A 22,248-nucleotide genomic window follows, 5' to 3' on the forward strand; every position below is an offset into this window, starting at 1 on the left:
AATAAATCATTGAATGAATGAATTCTTTATTTGCAAAGCAGTAGTTACATGCTATAGCAACATAAACATAATAAGAATCTACTAACATTATGGCACATACTAAACAACAGAGAACAATATTATAGAGAAACAGATTCCACCACTATAACTCTGGTATTAGTTAAATTTTAGTTTTCTAAAAAGCTCGCTCCCCTCCCCTTAAATATTTCATTTATCTGTCGCGAGTGGAGAAATATCCTAACATACTCGTTGCAGTTTTGGAATCTATATTTAAAATATGTCAGAGTGAGATTTTTTATACACAAGGCAATGAGTTTAAAAAGCATATATTTTACACAAGCATTTAACAAATGCATGTTCTATTGATGACGAATTCATAAAAAATTAAATCACTCTTTGATGGTAATATGATATATAATATATATCCTATCTTCAGGTTATCCATCCAGAACAGTTTTAAAAATAATGTTATTTAAATGTTTTAGTTTAACCTTGAACTGGTATAGACGAATAGGCCACCATTTTGGAAATGCAGTGTAATAATGGTTGCCATATTATACAGCTGCGTCGATATCTTAAATAAGGAGGTATATATATATATACATGTATATTTTTAATAGGTTAACAAAAAAATTTCAATTTTACTGTGTAAACTAAGGCATCAAATATTTTATAAGAAAGGTCTGGCGTACTAAATTATAATCCTGGTACCTTTGATAACTATCAACAGGGGTGATGATGGAAATTTTTTATGCAAATTTATTAAGAAAAAAAATCAATGAATGGTTATGTTTTTTTAATATTTCACGCGTTTCGATTAATTTGAAATAGGTAAATAACATCCTTCAAGCTTTATAATGACTTCGATATTGACCAGCTGGTTAGTACTTTTTGATGCATGGTTTCCTGTTTAGAATTATTTGATATCATTTCATCTATGCTTGAAATTAAAATGTATATTCTATTCGCCTACATTGAGTCAGTTAAATTGATCATTTTTATATCATCTATTGCCATTAAGTGGTTCCTGTCGTCGTCAACGTCGTCGTCAGTGCATCAGTCAAACGCATTTTATACTCTGCTTTTAGCAAGAAAAGTCTCAGAAATTGACATCTATTGGTCACCGTACGGCCTTTAACAACGAGTAAAAAACTCAGATTTTAGCAAGAAAAGTATCTGAAATTGATATCTATTGGTCACCGTAAGGTCTTTAACAATGAGTAAAAACCATACTGCACAGTCAGCTATAAAAGGCCTCAAAATAACAAATTGAAATGATTCAACAGAAAAATAACGGAAAGATTTGTGCACGAAAATAATTAATGTAACACAAATATGATAAACAGAAACAAACGACAACCAACGAAATACGGTCTCCTAACAGACACATACAGAATGTAGCGGGGTTAAAATTGTCTGAAGGCACGCTAACTCTACAATAACCTTGGACAGTGTTGTCGAAGTACAAAATAAGAACAAACTATAAAATCAGTTGAAAAGGTCTGAACTCGTTAAATCGATACAAAGCAGAAATATCTTGCAAAAAGACAGAGTGGACGTAGCAAGGGACATATACATCCCAACAACAAAAAGACAAATACTAAAGATGTTAGCAATGATTACCCGTAATTACTAACACCAAGTTCAAAACCAATAACAAGTAATTAAAATATTCGTGGATCTAAGATATAAATATCAATCAGTATACATCCAAAATCCAATGGATTTAGTGTTAAAAGTCATTAACAATCAATGAAAAACATGACATAGTGCAATTTCAAGATACAGGTATGGACGTATTGTACAGGTCTGCATGTGCATATAGATATTAAAGTAGCATTTAGTTTGATTCTAATTTACTGATAACAAAATTTATATCAATACCAAAACAAAAAAAATATTCAAAGATCTAATTATAGTGTTGAATTGTTAACCTTTTAGAATAAGTTTATATAAAGGATTGATTAAATTATCCAGATCGCCTCTAAATTTCCAGGCTCGGTAAACAACATTTAAAATAAGTTTTCTACATGCACAACCAAACTTCCTCACAATTATGTCTGTTTTTTTTTTTGCTCTAATATTGTTGTTAATATAGTCGTGTCCTTGGAGTTTGGTATTTTTGATTTTATTTATGACAACAGAAATAATCTTAATTTAAATATATAACTTTCCTTTTTCTGAGTACCAACATTCAAGCAAGCGCCTTGGGTGGGGTTTCTGATATTATGATTTTAAGATACCCGAAAGCTCCCTATGTGGTTTTTCTGTAGGATTTATTTTCAGTGAAGGGAATCTCGAAGATTCTACCCATCTTAATTTTACGCCTCTAATCAAAACGATTTTAAATAGCAGAAAATACCTTGAACTGTGATGTTGAATTGATAATAAACCTTAAAACATTTCCAATTGCATAAGTTTGTCTGTGTTCAAGAGCATAAAGGTGTAAACAGCTGTTATTGCGTTATTGTTGAATTCTAATTTTAGAATGAAAATTACGATGATGTAGGATTGATAAATATTTACAGGGCAATGAAGTTAAAAAAACAACTTTACACAGTTCATAATTAAGAACAAATCAATTTTCTATTCATGTCGTATTCATAAATTCCTTCTATAGAATTTAAATAGCTGTTTAAAGGTATAATAACAAGGAACTAATATCATATTTACAGGTTATTCGTCACAGTTAAAAAAAAATCACAATGGAGTTCAACTTGAACCTTGATCCGATATAAACGGATGACCATGCAACTCTGCGTATTTAAAAATTTTGCGAAATTAAATGTTAATAGTGGTTGCCATTAAAAGAAATGAGTGGGTTTGTTACAGCAGATTCCAACGAGTATGAAGCTACGGGTAGATTCTTTAGTTAGCTTCCTTGCTAGCTCAAACATGAAATGATTATTACCTTAAAATTGGGAGGAGCATATCACCAATTCATCTTCCAATGAAAACATTCATATCAATGGCCTGTTTATATTATGTATGTTCCATACAAACAGGTTTACCTAAACTACTTTGTAAATTAAATTTCATTTCCTATAGTCTTTGATTGAATTAAAAAGTTCTTTGTATTATAGTATTTCTTTGTATTTGTAAATTAGAAGCGGAGTTACAGCTAATGTTTTCTTAAAGGGGGTGTACCCTTGTGTTGATTTAATGTTAAACCAATGGAAATTTTATAGAAAATCCACAGCATTTCCCCTTGTACTCCCATAGTTGGAGTGCTAGCAATGATTTCTTTAAAACAAGTTTATAAATTTGGATATTGGTTACACAACTATAAACATCATAATATGGACCCTTCTAGGGTGTGCACGACTTTTGTGACTTTAAAAAAAAATAAAGGTTGTTTAGGACTTTGTGTAAACAATAAACGCTAGCACATCATATAAAATTAAGTGAGTAATCTATGCTTAAAAATTTATAACAAAAATATATGTGGATTTTCTACAAAAATCTTGGTTTATTTGCCATAAAATCCCGTGTTACTTTTAAATGCAATGATAGTATAAATAATAATGCTCAGAGGCGGATTTGAGACCGCCCCATCCCCCACCCCCTCCCTTTTTGGGAAAAAAATTGGTTGCTTATATAGGGAATCACTGAAGCGTGACTGGAGCGGGCTCCCTCTTAGGTCAGTCAGTGGGCCCCCACTTATGCAAATTTCTCGATCCACCACTGATGCTTGCTCGAAGTTCCCTTTGTATATGTACAAAATGGCCCATCTCTTTTATTCATTATCTTTGCTGTTTTTATACTATTGCAGTTAGAAAAAAAAATCGTAATTTAAAGGCTACAGAAGGGGTCATAAAACTTATATTTACGCCTTGATTGTACCATTGTAAAGTACATACACATAGCAGTTAACTGGATTTATAATTGATTGAAATAAAATTGGCAAACCAAACACACCTACAACATGCTTGTGAATAAGCTTATCATTATCAATAAATTTAAAATTTAGATTGAAAACTTATTTTTAAACCAAATTGTAAAACTAGTCTTACAATGTTTATATTCTGTCACTGGTTCTGATTGGTCTTCTGTTTAACTAAAAAAAACATTTTTTTTTCATGCTAAAGGTCGTATGGCTGCTATCATAGCTTTATGATATCTTTAAAACCCTATGGAACATTTTGACCGAAAATTTCCTGTACATGCAATATTTGCGATTTGAATCTCAACGTGATTCTTGATATTTCCAATAACCACGAGAAACAAAAAATAAAATCATAACAATACTGAACTCCGAGGAAAATTCAATCGGAAAGTCCTCAATCAAATGGCAAAATCAAATGAAAATAACTCATAAATCGAATAGACAGCAACTGTCATATTCCTGACTTGGTAGAGGCATTTTCAGATGTAGAAGTTGGTGGATTGACCCTGATTGTATAGCGCTAAACCTCTCACTTGTATGACAGTCGCATGAAATATTGTTATATTTACTTTAACTTCTTTAGCCTGAGAGTTGTCAATGGCAGTCATATCATATCTTCTTTCGTATACATGTCATTCTTTAACATTACCTTTCTTATTTACAGTTTATCGTGGAATTGCAAAGCAGATGTGAGATAATTCTAAACAGCAGTACAAAAAAGTAAAGATTCGAGTTAGAACATCATTTAAACTAGATTAGCAAGAGAGCAGATAAAACAATCATGAAAAATAATCGCAATTGGAACTATCAGATAAAATGTATTAATAACAAGTGAGCCTGCAGAAATTCGATTCAAGACTTAATTCATTGATTAAGAAAATATTTTAATACAACTAGAAAGATACTTCTCTGATCAAGTAAACATTTGAATAATTGAACAATAAGTAAAATAATCCTCAGTTTTTTGAAAGATTGAGGATAATTCCTCGTAAATATCAGAAAACTAGGTAGAAAACGCATGCAAGAGTAGAGATCATTATATGCTAGACTTTGATTATACAAAAGGATACTTCACATCCGTTGTTGCTGCCTTAACAAGGCAATACGAGAGACAATCATAACAGCTTATAGATCTAGAAAATAAACCAGCAAGATGTCAACTGCCAAAATACCACATGTTTCAGAGGAAGAAGAGAACTATTTAAGAATGCATTTATTGATGACTGGAATTTCTTCAAGAGCTGTACGAGTTTTATTTGACAAAGAGTTTTCTCCTGTTTGTTTAGGTGCTACAATTAAAAAGGAAACTGGGAAGCTGATTGACTTGAAAAATAAACGTATTATCAACGGAGCTCAATGGGAATTACTGTTTCCTCGTGTTGGTATGTATAATATGTATAAGATATTTTTGATTCGGGTGACTCAAAGTTCTAGTCTGCAACTTGTGCATTAATATTTCTGATATTCATTTATTTCTGATAGGAGTTATTGCCTTTGAAATTTTCAAAATATCGAACTGACTTTTAATAACTTCAAATGTTGCAGACAACATGGATTACATGTAATCAATCAAAGCTCTTGTCTTCATAGACTGTCCTTTGATATAATAAGGAAAAATTAAAACACAATGCACACTTAAAAAATGAATGTTATAAAGGGAGAATAAAGCATGAAATTTGGAAGAGAATGGGAAAGTTTATTGTGCTATTGTAAAACATTTTTGTATTGTTGTCTTTTATTTTTCGCTTATGTGCTTTGTCTAAAAAATGTATATGCCTTTAAGGTTTCTTTGATACATATAAGTCGTTGCTCTGTACTCATACATCCCGTCATTGTGTTATTGTCTTATGGTAAATTAATGTATTGTTGTCTTCAATTGTTTGCTAATATGTTTGGTCTATATGCCATTGTATGCTTCTTTTTCACATAAGAAATAAAATAACAAAAATACTGAACTTCGACATTGTTCGAGGAAAATTCAAAACGGAAAGTCCAAATGGCAAAACCAAAAGCACAAAAACATGAAACGAATGAATAACAACTGTCATATTTCTGACTTGGTACAGACATGTTCAAATGTAGAAATGGTGGATTAGACATGTTTTTAACGCTTACTAAACCTCTCACTTGACAGCCGCATCAAATTCCATTAGATTGACATTGATGCGTGAACAAAACAAACAAACACACTAAGTGAAAATGTCAAAAATAGAGGAACAGCAGTAAACATTGCGTTTTTATCTTAATCACTACAAAAATAAACGTATATATAAACACAAACATTTACCATTTAAAAATACCACAATGACGGGATGTTTGAGTACAGAGCCAAAAAAAAAAGAGATATGAAAAGGCACGCAAAGCACATCAGCAGAAATAAAAAAACAAGAATATAAAAATTGTCATAAATTAATGACGAGAGGTATAAACACAGTACCATTGTAATCAAGAAACACCAAAAGGCGAATAAACAAAGCATAATAGTAAAAATGAAAGAAAAGAATACAAAATGACGGGATGTATAGGTCGTGAGGTATAAAGGATTGAAATATTTTAAGTACTGGGACCAACTCCTTCCATTGACAGGCACATATTAGGTTATCATTAACTCTGACGTAGAATCGCTCGTTTGATGTTCATTAATTGATCAGCATTTAAATGTCACACAGGTAGATATAAAATAATTTTGTCGTTCAAAGTAACACATATTTGTTTGTTTTATAGGGATTAAGATTATAACACAATGTTGACTGCTGTAACCCTATTTTTAACATTTTTACCTATTATTTCTGTTTGTTTTGATCACACATCGTTGTCAATATAATATAATTTGTTGCCACTGTCATATAGCTATCTTCAAAACCAAGATTAATTCACCATTTTCTACATAGGAAACGCCTGTACCAAGTCAGAAATATGACAGTTGTTATGCATTCGTTTGATGTGTTTGAGCTTTAATACAGCCATTTGATTAGGAACTTTCCTTTTCGAATTTTCTACGGAGTACAGTATTTTTGTGATTTTACTTTTTGGATGTTGCTTGTTCCTAAAAATACTAATAATACAAAACACATATTTTCTCATTATGTTAGCATGCTATTAATGGTACCCACACACTTATTTGTTCTAGTATGCTACATCCTAGCGACCATGCTCAGTGTACTAGATATATATTGACTTTATTTCCTTCTGATCGAAGATTTTGCATGTATTAAACAATGCTTGTACAATAATAATATTTACATATTGATCGAGACATAAGGGTGGTTGTATGATTTAAATGTCACATATTAATTAGAGTGATTGAATCAGTTGAATGTCACTTTAAAGTAAATGATAATATTTCTGAAGGTAAGTTAACTGTTATAATTGACGCTGCACATTCGTTGAACATGTGTAATACACGTTTTTGAGAAATAAATACTGTTATCATTATCCAGATCATATTTCGTATAACATGACAAAAGTGTTGCTGTGAATGTGGATGATGTTAGATTGCCTAGATACACACTGAACACAATCGGATTTATACTTATTAGACAATCGCACATACACATGATATGTTCAATAACGTTATAGAAAAACTGTCCATATTTTTGGCATAAGAAAGGCGACTCTTCTGATCGGATGACGAAACATAGGTCAACAATATATTTAACTCCTTCTGTGAAGTAAGGATTATTTTTAGAAATAACCCAAGTTCTGTGTGGTACAATGTGTTTGTGAATTGTACGGAAAATTTCAAAGTCACTGTCAACTGATATTCTTTGTTGCCATCTGTTGTTTTCGAAATTCGCTATGGAAGTGGAAATATATCTGTTCCATACAACCTTACTTGGGAAGCTGCCTGATTTCATGAAATCGTCAACAAAGTTTACCAAACTGCCACTTGAAGGTAACCTTTTCACTCGAGAATTCTACTTTTTAATTGACCGCAGCGATCTGGTGAGATCGTACATCTTAAATGTGATTGAGCATGTAGGGGATTTATAACTCTCTTGTATTTTCATTAAATTGTATTTTGGTGATACTTATAGTTGTTAATACTAAGGTTCTTTTAATTTCAAATGTTGACCATTTATGTTTTTGAGATTAAATATTTTGTTATTTAGTCTGAAGCAACCCTGGTTCATCTCAAATACATAAGAGTTAGTGCCCTTATTTTTTTTTAATCAAAGATGTATAAATAACCTGAAAAGTCAAAGATGAATTGAGAGTTAATTGAAACTGAAACGATAAAGCAAATATGGTTTGATATAATGTTTGACCTCATAAAAAATGCTAGATCTCGAAAAAGAAGTGAAAAAGGGAATTGACTTTAATAAAAGAATATTTAGATATTGCACCTACTCCAAGTAACTATTTATTGATATCATCAATAACAAAATATTATTATAATTTAGTCAAGAGTTGAAATCTCATACATCGACTACGAGACACAAATCCAGGTTACGATTAGTTCGCAGGAATAGCATGATTTTAAAGAGTTGAGTGATCGGATACGCAAGCGGGTACGTCGACATATTAATTATCTCCGTTTATGCTGCATTATTGCCATTTGAATCCACACTCAGTCAAAATATCACATTCCGTAATAAGGAACACTCATTGAAATCACTGATCGGACAATTCAAGTAGCTTAAACCGCAAAAACGAGTAGCTATTGAGTTGAGACGAGTCGTTTTGGTCAACCAATTCTTAGTGGTGAACGTAAAGCTGATATGAAATGTAGATTTTCAGTCAATATCAAATACGAATTTGACGAACAGGAAAATCAAAAAAATCGAAAACGTCGGTAATTTTAAACCAGAAAAAATGCATTTTGATAAAATGAATTAAAAGGTGGAAAGGCATTAATTTGTTCTCTGGTCATTCATTTTATATTAGGTCTTTCCTCGAGAGTATCACCAGCCCAGTAGTCAGCATTTCGGTGCTCACATGAATATCAATTATATGGTCATTTTTAGAAACTTCCTATTTTCAAAAGTATGAATTTTTCGAAATACTAAGGATTTCTTATTCCAGGCATAAATTACCATAGCCGTATTTGGCACACCGTTTTTGAATTTTGGTTCCTCAATGATCTTCAACTTTGATTTGTTTGGCTTTACAACTATTTTGATCTGAGCGTCCCTGATGAGTCTTATGAAGACAATATGCGCGTCTGGTGTATCAAATTATAAGCCCTTGATAACTTTTTTTCCACCATTCAGTTTATTTTTCGCCACCATTTGTTTTCCTCTCGCACGGTTTTGTCACTAGGATGTTGCAGATTGTGTATTCGAAATGTAATTGTAAATTGTAAATCGCAAGTGAAAGAGACCGTTGGTCTGTTGAGTTCTGATATTGTTCACATTAAAGAAAGTACAGTCATGTTTTTCTTTTAAATTTTGCTTGTTATCGCATGTATGGGACAAACTGGTGATAGTCAAATTTGGTTCATTGATCTGAAACAAAACCTAGGAATTGTCATAGCAATTATTTACCTTGAAACTTATGTTCAAATAAACGTTAATTGATATAGCTTTTAACTGGTTTCAGTAACGTTTTGTTGTCAAAACCGGAATGAGCTTATTATCAGCTTAATTCTTTTCTATCAATTTGGCTTTGATAGAATTTTTTTCTATCAATTTTGGCTTAACTGGTCCGATTATTCTTTATTTATATAATTCCCCTTATACTAATGTTGACTCATAAAAACGGAAGTAAAAAGCAACTACGGGATTTTCGAGTTTAGATCATTTGACGTGTACTCAAAGTAAGCTATGCAAACGGCAAAAATCAACGTGTTCTCAATTTGGATGATCCTTTGCTTGAGTTAATACTAATAAACTGTAATATATATCGCAAAGGTTTTTACCAAATTGTTTTAACATGGTTAAAATGGTACTTTTTTAGCAGTGCTCTCTTTTGAATTGATGAAATAATATAAATTGTTGGTTATTTAACTCATTAACAATATATAGAAGACTCACAACGACGGTTTTGTTTTTTATTATATGTTAAGGTAAATTCGACGTTCTTGGTTTTTTTCTTTGCTATAAATTTGACCCAGTAAGAGGTCAATAAAAAGGAAATAGATCAAAATATTAAATATTCTGGCAACATTTTGGTACATTGGTTAAAATCAATACGATGACCTTAGAACAAACTGATTATTTCACGGCATCACATCTGTACATGTGATATAGCCCTATAATGGTTTCATTTATAATTGTTCGGTAATGAAAAACTACAAAAGTAAAAATGAAAGACAACACTACAGAATCGACAATTACATGAATTACACAATAACACAACGGCGGGATGTATAAATGCCAAGCCACGCCAAATGATTATCAAAATGGACCAACAAATAAAGGTAAAATGTACAGGACAAATAAAAGAACACTAGTACACGTTTATACGACGATTAACTACGTTAAACCATCATGTATTATTTTGAAATTGATACGGATGATTTTAGTATATTTCAATGAAGTTTGTTTTTAGAAAAAAGGACCACGAGACGTTCTTTGACATAACCCTTGTTCATTAACTTTCTGCTTAGACACTAGATACGTTTTATAAAGTTTGAATACCAGCTCAAAGTTTTTGTATACAAGATGAATTGGGAAACGTATATCCAGTATGCAGGTGAAATGGTATATTGCTGCTACGATGTTTTGAGGTTCAAAATTAAAACAGTCTCGTTAGTCATAGATTTTGGTACTGTCAAATAATCGGTTATGTCAAATTCGAGGGACAAGTCTAAAATGAGGCAGAAGAAGCCGTGTCTGTTGTTTCTTTAAATTCTAATTGTGGAGGATGTATTAATGGAGATCAATCAGAAAAGTTTAGATTTTTAATGGAAAGAACATCATACATGTATCTATTAAAAAAATGATCTGGCGTCTTTGATCTTCTTGTGTTTAATAGTGTCTGAATAAAATCCAACTCATATGAAAATGAAAAGAGTTCGCAAGGAGAGGTGCGCAGATTGTTACCATGGGAATACCGACAATTTCTTGTAAAGTCTGCCTCCAACAGTATCAAAATTCAATAAATTGTTTCAATGATATAGAGATGATTTCGTTTTGTTTTCAGTTATTTGACATTATAACTTAAAGTCACCAGATTCTGAAATGATCAATGATTGTCTGAAATCGTCTGAATTGTTGTCTTCACATTCTAAAACATATGAATAATGTCAGATTCTTGACATTCTGATATTGTCTGACATATTCTTAACATAATGAGTTTGCTTAAACTTTGTCGAACAAAATCTTTTAAACGTATGTTTAATGTTTTTGGCATTTGCAATCTTGGGATGGTACAATAATCAGTTAAACACAAATAAATGTTATCGAGTTTTTACGATTATTCCCTTTTTATGGATCGCGAGTTAGAATAGATGCAATAAGAGTATTAACATGGATTATAATTAATATTATTAACTAATGGAGACAAAACGTTTTATTGCATTTTGTAATCCCACTTTATCCCACATCCCTTTCTGTTTTATCCCCAATACCTAACATTACAAAGTCATACTATTCTCTAAAATAAATTAAAATGAGCATTTCAATCATTCCTTGAATTTAGAAAATAAACATAATAATTTTTCATTAGGTTAAGACCATACTCATAAAGTTTCGCAAAAAAACCAATCATGTAAGTCACCTGCAAATAAAATCATACATTTTTTATTACAAAATCCATTCATACAGTTAAGAATATACGTATCTAGAATATTTTAGACAGAGTTGATGCTTTTTAGAATATGTTCAGAGAACAGCAGACTGTTAATAATAAGTTGAGTCAAATTCTCGATGTGCTTAGATTTGTGAGTATGTCACTTTATGTGTTGAGACATACTTAGAGAATTTTCAGACTTTGATGACACAAATAAGAAAAAAATGAGAATAATTTAAATTAAAAAAGGTGTTGAGTTTATTTGGGGACATTACTACTTTCCGAAATATTCAGACACAATTCAAACAAATTTAGACAAACTTGGGTCATTTCAGAATCTTGTGACTTATATCGGTTTTATCAAGTGATTTATTAAAGAACAACACGAGCAGCAACTTAACGGCATTTAGTCATTGTTTCTGCTGTTTAATAGTGTTTTATTACATGTGATGTTGCACCAGGCTGATTAATTGTTCTAAATAATAAGGATGTTCTTATCCCAAGCATAAAAACATAGCCGTATTTGACACAGCCTTTTTCAACTTTTGATCTTCAGTGCTGTACAACTTTGTACTTCGCTGTCGATCTTTTATATCTGGGCGTCACTGGTGAGTCTTGTGTGGACGAGGCGCGTTTTTGACGTATTGAATTTTAAACCTGATGCTTTTTGTTATTCATTAATCATGTGTTTCTTTGTCTAATACGTTCCTCTATTTATTTGTATTGTAGTCCTGTAATATTATGTTGTCATTTCAATGTTATATTTAACATTGCCATTAAAGTGCGAGGTTTGGCATGCCACAAAACCAGGTTCAACCCACCATTTTTTCCTTTAAAAATGTCCTGTACCAAGTCAGGAATATGGCCATTGTTATATTATTGTTCGTTTCTGTGTGTGTTACATTTTAATGTTGCTTCGTTTGTTTTCTCTTATTTTTGAGTGTAATTTCACAATGCGATAAGACGTGTCACGGTACTTGTCTATCCCAAATTCATGTATTTGGTTTTGATGTTATATTTGTTATTCTCGTGGGATTTTGTCTGATGCTTGGTCCGTTTCTGTGTGTGTTACATTTTAGTATTGTATCGTTGTTCTCCTCTTATATTTAATGCGCTTCCTGGGTTTTAGTTTGTTACCCCGATTTTGTTTTTTGTCCATGGATTTATGAGTTTTGAATAGCGGTATACTACTGTTGCCTTTATTGATAAATATTGATACAGATGAATGATTCAGAGACAAAAAGGAACATATTATATATAAAAAAGATCCTCCTACAGTTTTCCATCCATAATCTTTAAACTTTTAGGAATGATCTATTTGATGCTGATTTTCATGACAAATTTTAAAAAGCTTCAACAGTGTTGAAAATACATCTGTTTCCAAGATGATGACAAATCTATTTTAATTTTCATAACCATAATCCTGTGCTATGTAACATAACCGAATTAGACTTATCAACATATCTGAACTTACATGAGCAACACGATGGGTGCCACATTTGGCGCATAATTTGTTTACCCTTCCGGAGCACACGAGAACACCGTGGTTCTTGGTGCTTTATAACGCTCAGTCTTTAAATTTTAAATTTTGTTTTGTAGACTGGTGTATAGCTCTTTGTCGTTTTTTTTACCATAGCGTTGTTAAATTGTCTTTGACTTATGAGCTTATATATCCCTTGGATATATTCTATTTCTCTTTATATGGAAGGGGTTCGTTTTTAATATTTACCTACAGAACTTCTTATGTTAATTAATTGAAAAATTTATATTTATTTTATTTGATTCATTTAATGGACTTTTCCTATATTTGTTTAACAGGTGTGCCCGACTCTAACACTTTTGATGTCACATTAATGGTGATATTACTCAGAAATTTGACAGAAATACCTCCGCCTACAGTAGGATATGACAAACTACCATTAAGTACAGATACCACACCCACGGCTGACCTGGCAAGAATCAAACGCTACAGAAATTTCCTACATCATTTTAATGACGGAAAGATCAAATCTACAGTCTTTGTTACTGCATGGGAAGATATCAGGGGAGTAAGAATACCTTTTCACGTTTTTTCACTCTTTGATATTTTAATAAGCTTTTAATAAAACAGTTAAAAGGAAAAAAACGAAAAATCTATTTTTTTCCTAGTAATTACTTAATCTGTTTTATTGTTCGTCATATGAAGGAAGCGATTGCCCTTAATTCAGTTATGTCAAGTTCAACAACTACTCGAATACAAAAACTGCCTGAACAGTACAAACTTAGCACAGTACATGTAGATAATTATGAATATTGAACACTGAAGGTGTAATACCACCAACTGATGGTTCGTCACATCCGGTTGTATACGAAAGTAGCTCGAAAAAAATATTCCCTTGAATTTGACAGTTGTAGGTAATTAATCCTACATTTTATTGCAGTAAAAATATTTCTGTGTCATAAACATATGTCTTGGGTATTACAAAACACCCTTATTTTTTATTTGGGATTTATATAGAAAAGTTTGTAATCTTGAGGTTACATGGTGACTTAACCTTGTACACATATAAAATATGGGGAAAAATTTGATTTGTTAACTTTCAATGATGGTTATTTTCTTATATGAAATGAAATGTTATGTGAATTTTTTTTTCTATATTACTGGACAGGATAAAACTTTACTCATGCCAAGTATTTCTTTATTTGAAACAAAGATAAATTCTGCACATTTTTTTGAAAAGTGCAAATTTAACAAAGACTAATAGGGGGAAATCAATGGTGGTGTTACACCTAAACCTGACTTCATAATTCAATGTTCGTTTTTTTTTAAAAGGTCTTGAAATTTAAATAGCCGGTTTTTTTTCAAAATGATATATTAACTATAGTGATCGATCTATTACTATTCAGAATTAGACACAGTAGTTAATTAATTTATTGTACAGTTTGAATTTTTCAAATTTATATTTTTTTTAATCTCGTAATGATTATAATGGCATCTTCTTGTTTATAGACTGTTGAATTCGAATTCGAATATATGAGTTATACCTGTTATTTTCAATTTTTAAAGGCTGTGAAGAGACTTGGTGGTCTGGATATGGATGAGGAATGTAAAGTTCTAAGATCAAAACATTTAGACCAATCAACAGTACCTTGGAATATTAGAGGTAAGATCTTGGACAAAAAACTTTAGCATGTCGTGATAAAAACTATTATCATAAACCTAAGGGTGTACTTAGGTGAGATTTAGGAATTTTCGTCAAATGTTCGGACTTTTTAGTTTTTTCACTTCTATACAGGATAAAGTATTTTACACCATAAAACCGAATTCTGATTTTCATGTAAGACTTCAAGAGCCCATTAAATGTCATTTACCAAAATTTAGTCAGGTTCTAGATTTATTTTCTTTCGATCTGAAACCTAAATAATACCAATGTTTATATAAGTTTAAGTTTGAGCCATTTTGAAAAATAAATGTTTCGAATTGGAGCTCAATAACCTATCAATATTCTTTGCTAATTTAGTTCCTTAACTAATGTTTTTTTGACTAATAGAAGACACGATAGTTTGTATATCCAACATTCATGTATTCACGTTTGATATTTCTGTTATGGGTTCGTTGGATTATCTGTTATGACTTCTCGTTGATTGCCCATATAATTTCGAATCTGGTTTTCCATAACATCATTGTCTTGAAATTTTGTTGGACGAGTATGGTTAGAATAATTGTATGAAGTTCAAGACTGCATGTTTGTTACCTCAGCGCGATACTGTTTTATAATTTTATATTCTGTAGGGTTTGTCGTTGATGGAATATGTTCGTTATAATTCTACAGTTTGCATGTTGTGTCGACTTTTATATTATTTGTTTGTGCGTTTCCCTGTGATGAATGTTCTTGCGTGTAATTGTGCTGTATTGTTATCACGTAGTGTTGTCATTTCAGCGACATGTTTTAACTTTATCATAAGGCGAAAGTTTTGGCTACCTTATTATACATGTTCCACCCTCAATTTGTTTCTTAAAATGTCTTGTACCAAGTCCGGAATATGACAGTTGTTATCAAATAGTTCGTGTCAATGTATGTTAGCGGGTTTTTTGTTGTTGTTGCACGTCAGTGTTCCTGTTATTCGTGTGTTTTCCTCTTTAGTTGATGTGTCTCCACTCAGTTTTAGTTTGTTTTCTCTCAATCGGTTTATGACCCTTGAACACTGATTCACTACTGTTGCCTTTTTTTGTAACATCACTTTAAAATTCTAGATTCTTTCTATTTTACCTGATTACATCCTGAAAGTAAATCCTCAAAAAGACATAAGAATCAGAGAACCATAAATATTTGACACGATAAAATGCAAAAATAGCTAACCATGAAATGCGGTTGGTGTTTGGGTTTGTTTTTTGTTTTTTAAATTGCTTGCTGCCCAAGTTAAGTTGAAATTCGATTAAGACATTCATATCTTTTTCTACCTACCTGTGAACGATGTGCAACCGGAAGAAGCTTCTAAACTAATTCGGCAAACTCAGCGACTGCAATATGCATGAAATGCAGTTGGTGTTTGGGTTTGTTTTTTGTTTTATAAATTGCTTGCTGCCCAAGCTAAGTTGGAATTCGATTAAGATATTCATATCTCAACAATGTTTCTACCTACCTTTGAACGATGTGCAACCGTAAGAAGCTTCCAAAATATTTCGGCAGACTCAGCGACTGCAATATTAACTTTGCGTTTATATATATGGATTCATAAAAAAAAATAATTGAAAAACGTGTCCAGAGGACATAGTTTATTTCAGAAAAAGTTAATAATATCTTCTCTCAACATGTTACATTTTTTTCATCACAGTTTTCCTTCAACATTCCTTCAACATTCGGTCTTGCTATTTATTTTTCACGAATTACGTTGGTTCTTTTTGTAGCATTTATTTCTCATCCTAGTTTATTAATGACATTTGATATTATGTAAACTACTGTTGAATGAATGCCTTAATTTAGTATGAATGATTAGATTGATACATTCATTCCGTACACATTGTACTTGCTTCATATGACTTTATGACATATGTTGGTGAACAAATTAAATACAATACCATAGATACATCCGGATGTTAATTTCTGTATTTAAACTTTAGAAAGTTGCAATTAAATTTGGGTAGGATGCATTTGAATTCTGAAACCAATCACGCGTCATTTAGAAATGATGATAGGTCACACATCTTCAACATCGAGTTTAAATGTAATTGCCTCTTTATTTAAATATAATGTGAAAATATATGCATAATTTAGGGTTTTGTTTGATGAGTAATGCACACATGAATCACTTTGTATGATTAACATTTTACTTGGAAATTTGATAGACGATTTTAAAGAGCTTTGGATGCATCTTTTCGAAGAAACAAACAGTTCATTCCACTCATTGTTTTAAATGTATCTCCAGTGCATGTTATCCCCGGATTTTGAATTATCATATCTCCTTTTGGTCTGTTCAATGTGACTTAATACATGATTTGTCTGAGAGAATGTGAGAAATAATTGAAAACTTGGAAATGTTTTTGATGTTTTTTCATTTTATTACCAACCAATAATACAGATTTATTTATATTTTAGTACAAATCATTCAAATATTGGATCAGTGGCAAAAGAATGATGAATACTTTGTCGAAACTAGAGCTGCAAAACATGTGTTAAAATGTATCCAAAAAAACAGTTGTGTCACCATAACTGCTAGTTCCGGTGTTGGCAAGACAGCAACCCTTCGACATGTAGTTTTAAAAATGGCAGAAGAAGGGTATGATGTACTTCTTGTAACCAATCCACATAACATTATTGAGTTTTATAATCCAAATCAGAAAACATTGTTTGTTATTGATAACTTTTGTGGAACATATTCTATTAACCAGTCTGATCTAAACAATTGGGAACCAGTTATGATGCGTATTGAAGGGCTAATTCATAAATCACTCATCAAAATTATTGTGGCCTGTAGAATACAAGTATACAAAGATAACAAATTTGAAGCGCTGTCTATTTTTAAAACCAATGTATGTAACTTGTTATCGGAAAATTTATGTTTGTCACAGGCTGAAAAGGAGTCAATAGCAGAAATTTATCTTGAAACAGAAGCTTCAGAGATTATCCAATATTGTCATTTATATGAATGTTTTCCGCTTCTCTGTAAACTTTATCGTGATAACACTGAACTCAATATTACAGAATTTTTCCGGAATCCATTTTCAGTGTATGAAGCAGAAATTGAACAGCTCAAGAAAAAAGAAATTTTCGGTAAATACTGTGCTTTGGCGTTGTGTGTCATGTTCAATAACAAATTAAAGCAGAATGTGTTAACAGAAGAAATTGACAAAGAAACCAAAAAGATCATAAAGAACACGTGTGAAGCTTGTAGATTAAATAGAAGTACATCAAGATTAATTTTATTGGATGAACTTGATTCACTTGAAAATACTTTTTTGAAAAAAGCAGATGGCGTTTACAAAACAATACATGATAAACTATTCGACTTTTTATCTCATTATTTTGGGAACATGATAATTCAGTGTTTGATTAAGAATTCACAAAGTATGTTTATCAGCGAACGATTTTCATTCGAAAGAGAAAAAGATATGGAACAGTTTATCATTGTTGTACCACCACAATACCATCAAATGTACATACAAAGAATGGTTGATGACTGGTCTAATGGTAGAGTTATGTCAGTGTTCAATAATAAAAATATAGACAAACCAGATTTCAGAAACAGATTTCTGAATTTTGTGGAAACACTTGATTTATCATTCCAAAAACAATTAGCCCAAACTAATGATATCGAATGCAAACATAATGCACTATTGGTTTGTTGTTTTATATGTGACTTTTCTTTGATTCAGTGGTGTTGTTATCATGGTGCAGATGTTAACCAATGTAGATTTGATGGTGTAAGTCCTTTATTTGTTTCCTCACAGGAAGGTGATACTGAAGCAGTGAAGTTGTTACTTGAATACAAGGCAGACGTTAATAAATGTGACAATGATGAAGTATCTCCTCTGTTTATGGCTTGTCAGAAGAATCATGTTGAAGTAGTTAAGATGCTACTTGAATACAAGGCAGATGTTAATAAATGTGTTGAGGATGACGTATCTCCTCTGTTTATGGTGTGTCAGAAGAATCATGTTGAAGTAGTTAAGTTGCTACTTGAATACAAGGCAGACGTTAATAAATGTGATGAGGATGAAGTATCTCCTTTATTTATGGCTTGTCAGGAGAATCATGTTGATGTAGTTAAGATGCTACTTGAATACAAGGCAGATGTTAATAAATGTAGAGCTAAAGAAGTATCTCCCCTGTATATAGCTTGTCAAAAGGATCATGTCGATGTTGTTAAGATACTACTTGAATACAAGGCAGATGTTAATAAATGTAAAACTGAAGAAGTATCTCCCCTGTTTATAGCTTGTCAAAAGGATCATGTCGATGTTGTTAAGATGCTACTTGAATACAAGGCAGATGTTAATAAATGTAAAGCTGAAGAAGTATCTCCCCTGTTTATAGCTTGTCAGGAGGATCATGTCGATGTTGTTAAGATGCTACTTGAATACAAGGCAGATGTTAATAAATGTAAAGCTGAAGAAGTATCTCCCCTGTTTATAGCTTGTCAGGAGGATCATGTTAATATAGTTAAGATGCTACTTGAATACAAGGCAGATGTTAATAAATGTGACGAGGATGAAGTATCTCCCCTGTTTATAGCTTGTGAAAAGGATCATGTCGATGTTGTTAAGATGCTACTTGAATACAAGGCAGATGTTAATAAATGTAAAACTGAAGAAGTATCTCCCCTGTTTATAGCTTGTCAGACGGATCATGTCGATGTTGTTAAGATGCTACTTGAATACAAGGCAGATGTTAATAAATGTAGAGCTAAAGAAGTATCTCCCCTGTATATAGCTTGTCAAAAGGATCATGTCGATGTTGTTAAGATACTACTTGAATACAAGGCAGATGTTAATAAATGTAAAACTGAAGAAGTATCTCCCCTGTTTATAGCTTGTCAAAAGGATCATGTCGATGTTGTTAAGATGCTACTTGAATACAAGGCAGATGTTAATAAATGTAAAGCTGAAGAAGTATCTCCCCTGTTTATAGCTTGTCAGGAGGATCATGTTAATATAGTTAAGATGCTACTTGAATACAAGGCAGATGTTAATAAATGTGACGAGGATGAAGTATCTCCCCTGTTTATAGCTTGTCAAAAGGATCATGTTGATATAGTTAAGATGCTACTTGAATACAAGGCAGATGTTAATAAATGTGATGAGGGTGACGTATCTCCTTTATTTATAGCTTGTGAGAAGAATCATACTGATATAGTTAAGATACTACTTGAATACGAGACAGATGTTAATAAATGTGATGAGGATGAAGTATCTCCCCTGTTAATAGCTTGTCAGCTGGGTCATGTTGATATAGTTAAGATGCTACTTGAATACAAGGCAGATGTTAATAAATGTGACGAGGATGAAGTATCTCCTTTATTTATGGCTTGTCAGGAGAATCATGTTGATAAAGTTAAGATGCTACTTGAATACAAGGCAGATGTTAATAAATGTAATGAGGATGAAGTATCTCCTTTATTTATGGCTTGTCAGGAGAATCATGTTGATGTAGTTAAGATGCTACTTGAATACAAGGCAGATGTTAATAAATGTAAAACTGATGAAGTATCTCCCTTGTTTATGGCTTGTTAGAAGAATCATACTGATATAGTTAAGATGCTACTTGAATACAAGGCAGATGTTAATAAATGTGATGAGGATGAAGTATCTCCCCTATTTATAGCTTGTCAGAAGGATCATGTTGAAATAGTTAAAATGCTACTTGCATACGAGGCAGATGTTAATAAATGTAACAATGATGAAGTATCTCCCTTGTTTATATCTTGCCAGGAGAATCATGTGGAAATAGTAAAGATATTACTTGAATATAAGACAGATGTTAATATGTGTAATAAGTATGAAGTATCTCCCTTGCAAATAGCTTGTCAGCAGAATCACCTTGTTGTAATTAAGATATTACGTGAATACAAAGCAGACGTAAAAAAATGAAAATGTGATGAAAGTATAGTAGAGATGCAACAAAACAACGAGACAGAAACAATGGAGAATTCCTATTTCTTACAAGACCTACCATTTATTCCGTGGTGATGATGAAATAGATGGATCAAGAGGCATAATTGGTTTCCCATAGGCGGTAATGGCAACGTTTTATTCTGTAGTTCAGCCCATATCATAAACTTGGATATATTTGATGGCTAATTTCGAAGCTGGGACTTTTTCACATGTGTGGTTTGATTTTCAGGGTACGAAGTGAGATTCCTGTTTCCGTAAATTAGCATAACCTAAAAATCCTTCCGTGATGCGACTCCTTATAGTGAAAAATTCTTTTCACACAATAAGCTCTTAAAATATTTTTACGTTTGATAGCTCTATAATTTTTACACATTTATTCTAGTGGGATGTCCAGTGAAAGAAAAATTAATTCTTCTTATAAAAGAGTTGAGAAAGTAAAAAATAAACAAAACAGGTGTTGATACTGATCAAAAGTTATTTCTAAATAGTAATTATACATTTTTTTTACAGAAAAATCATTTGTTAAATGTGTTATTAGATATATACATGCAAATACACGATGTTTTATGTGTAGTATTTAGCGAGATCATTGCTTAAGAAGCTTTCGAAATTGAAATTTAAAAACTGCCTATCTTTACAGCATATTGATAGAAAATTTGAAAATTTTTTATGTACATTCAAAATAGAAAGATCATTCAAATCACTAATTTTCTGAGTGTTCAAAAAGTCCTTAGTATGTTACAATTTCTAAGAGTATATTTCTTTCTTTACGATATCGAGCACACCGTTCTGTTGATGTCACATGTATATTTTCTCGTTTCTCGTTTTGTTTATATAGATTAGACCGTTGGTTTTCCCGTTTGAATGGTTTTATACTAGTAATTTTGGGGCCCTTTATAGCTTGTTGTTCGGTGTGAGCCAAGGCTCCGTGTTGAAGGCCGTACTTTAACCTATAATGGTTTACTTTTTTAAATTGTTATTTGGATGGAGAGTTGTCTCATTGGCACTCACACCACATCTGCCTTAATCTAATCAATGGAAAAGTATTGTTTTTCGTGAATATACACATAAACAAATCTGTCTGTGTAGGTTAAAAAATCAATAATAACGTCTTTTTATAAAGTAGTTATCATTGTTTTATTTTGTACACAAATTTTAATAAATGGTCGTCACGAGTTTTGTTCGCATAATTGTGGTCTTCGCGATCTATTCAAATTCAATGTTTACATCGATATAAGGTATTCTTGCTTTTGCTTAGTAACTCAATTTAAAAAGGGAAAAATCTTTGCTGCTTAGCATTAAACTCATCATAGATAACAAGACTCAAATTAAATACTTACGCCAGACGCGCGTTTCGTCTACAAAACACTCACCAGTGACGCTCAAATAAAGAAATGTTGAATCGGCCAAATAAAGTACGAAATTGAAGAGCATTGAGGACCAAAAATTCATAAACGTTTTGCCAAATTCAGCTAAGGTAATCTATTCCTAAAGTAAAAAGCCTTAGTATTTCAAAAATTCTAAATTTTGTTAACAGTTTATTTATAATTATAAACATATCAATCGATTCCTATGGAATTTTTTTCCTTACTTTCTC

General features: G+C 31.7%; 1 protein-coding gene across 1 annotated transcript; it reads left to right on the top strand.

Annotated features, from left to right (window-relative positions):
- The first annotated feature begins 482 nt into the window (after window positions 1–482).
- On the top strand, window positions 483–21,208 carry LOC139488987 (uncharacterized). The gene is made up of 6 exons (XM_071274989.1): window positions 483–587; window positions 4,551–5,268; window positions 13,379–13,608; window positions 14,607–14,703; window positions 17,137–19,275; window positions 20,073–21,208. Coding segments are annotated over exons 2-6 (2,697 nt in total). The 5' UTR covers window positions 483–587; window positions 4,551–5,039; the 3' UTR covers window positions 20,075–21,208.
- Window positions 21,209–22,248: the final 1,040 nt, after the last annotated feature.

The sequence above is a fragment of the Mytilus edulis genome, chromosome 9 (genome assembly GCF_963676685.1).
Source record: "Mytilus edulis chromosome 9, xbMytEdul2.2, whole genome shotgun sequence".
Classification (NCBI taxonomy): domain Eukaryota; kingdom Metazoa; phylum Mollusca; class Bivalvia; order Mytilida; family Mytilidae; genus Mytilus; species Mytilus edulis.

Excerpts from the sequence above, each read along its gene's own strand:
- LOC139488987 (XM_071274989.1), top strand. The coding sequence starts at position 5,040 with ATGTCAACTGCCAAAATACCACATGTTTCAGAGGAAGAAGAGAACTAT. Across the intron at positions 5,269-13,378 it reads ATTACTGTTTCCTCGTGTTG|GTGTGCCCGACTCTAACACT; the intron begins GTATGTATAATA and ends TTTGTTTAACAG. Across the intron at positions 13,609-14,606 it reads CATGGGAAGATATCAGGGGA|GCTGTGAAGAGACTTGGTGG; the intron begins GTAAGAATACCT and ends CAATTTTTAAAG.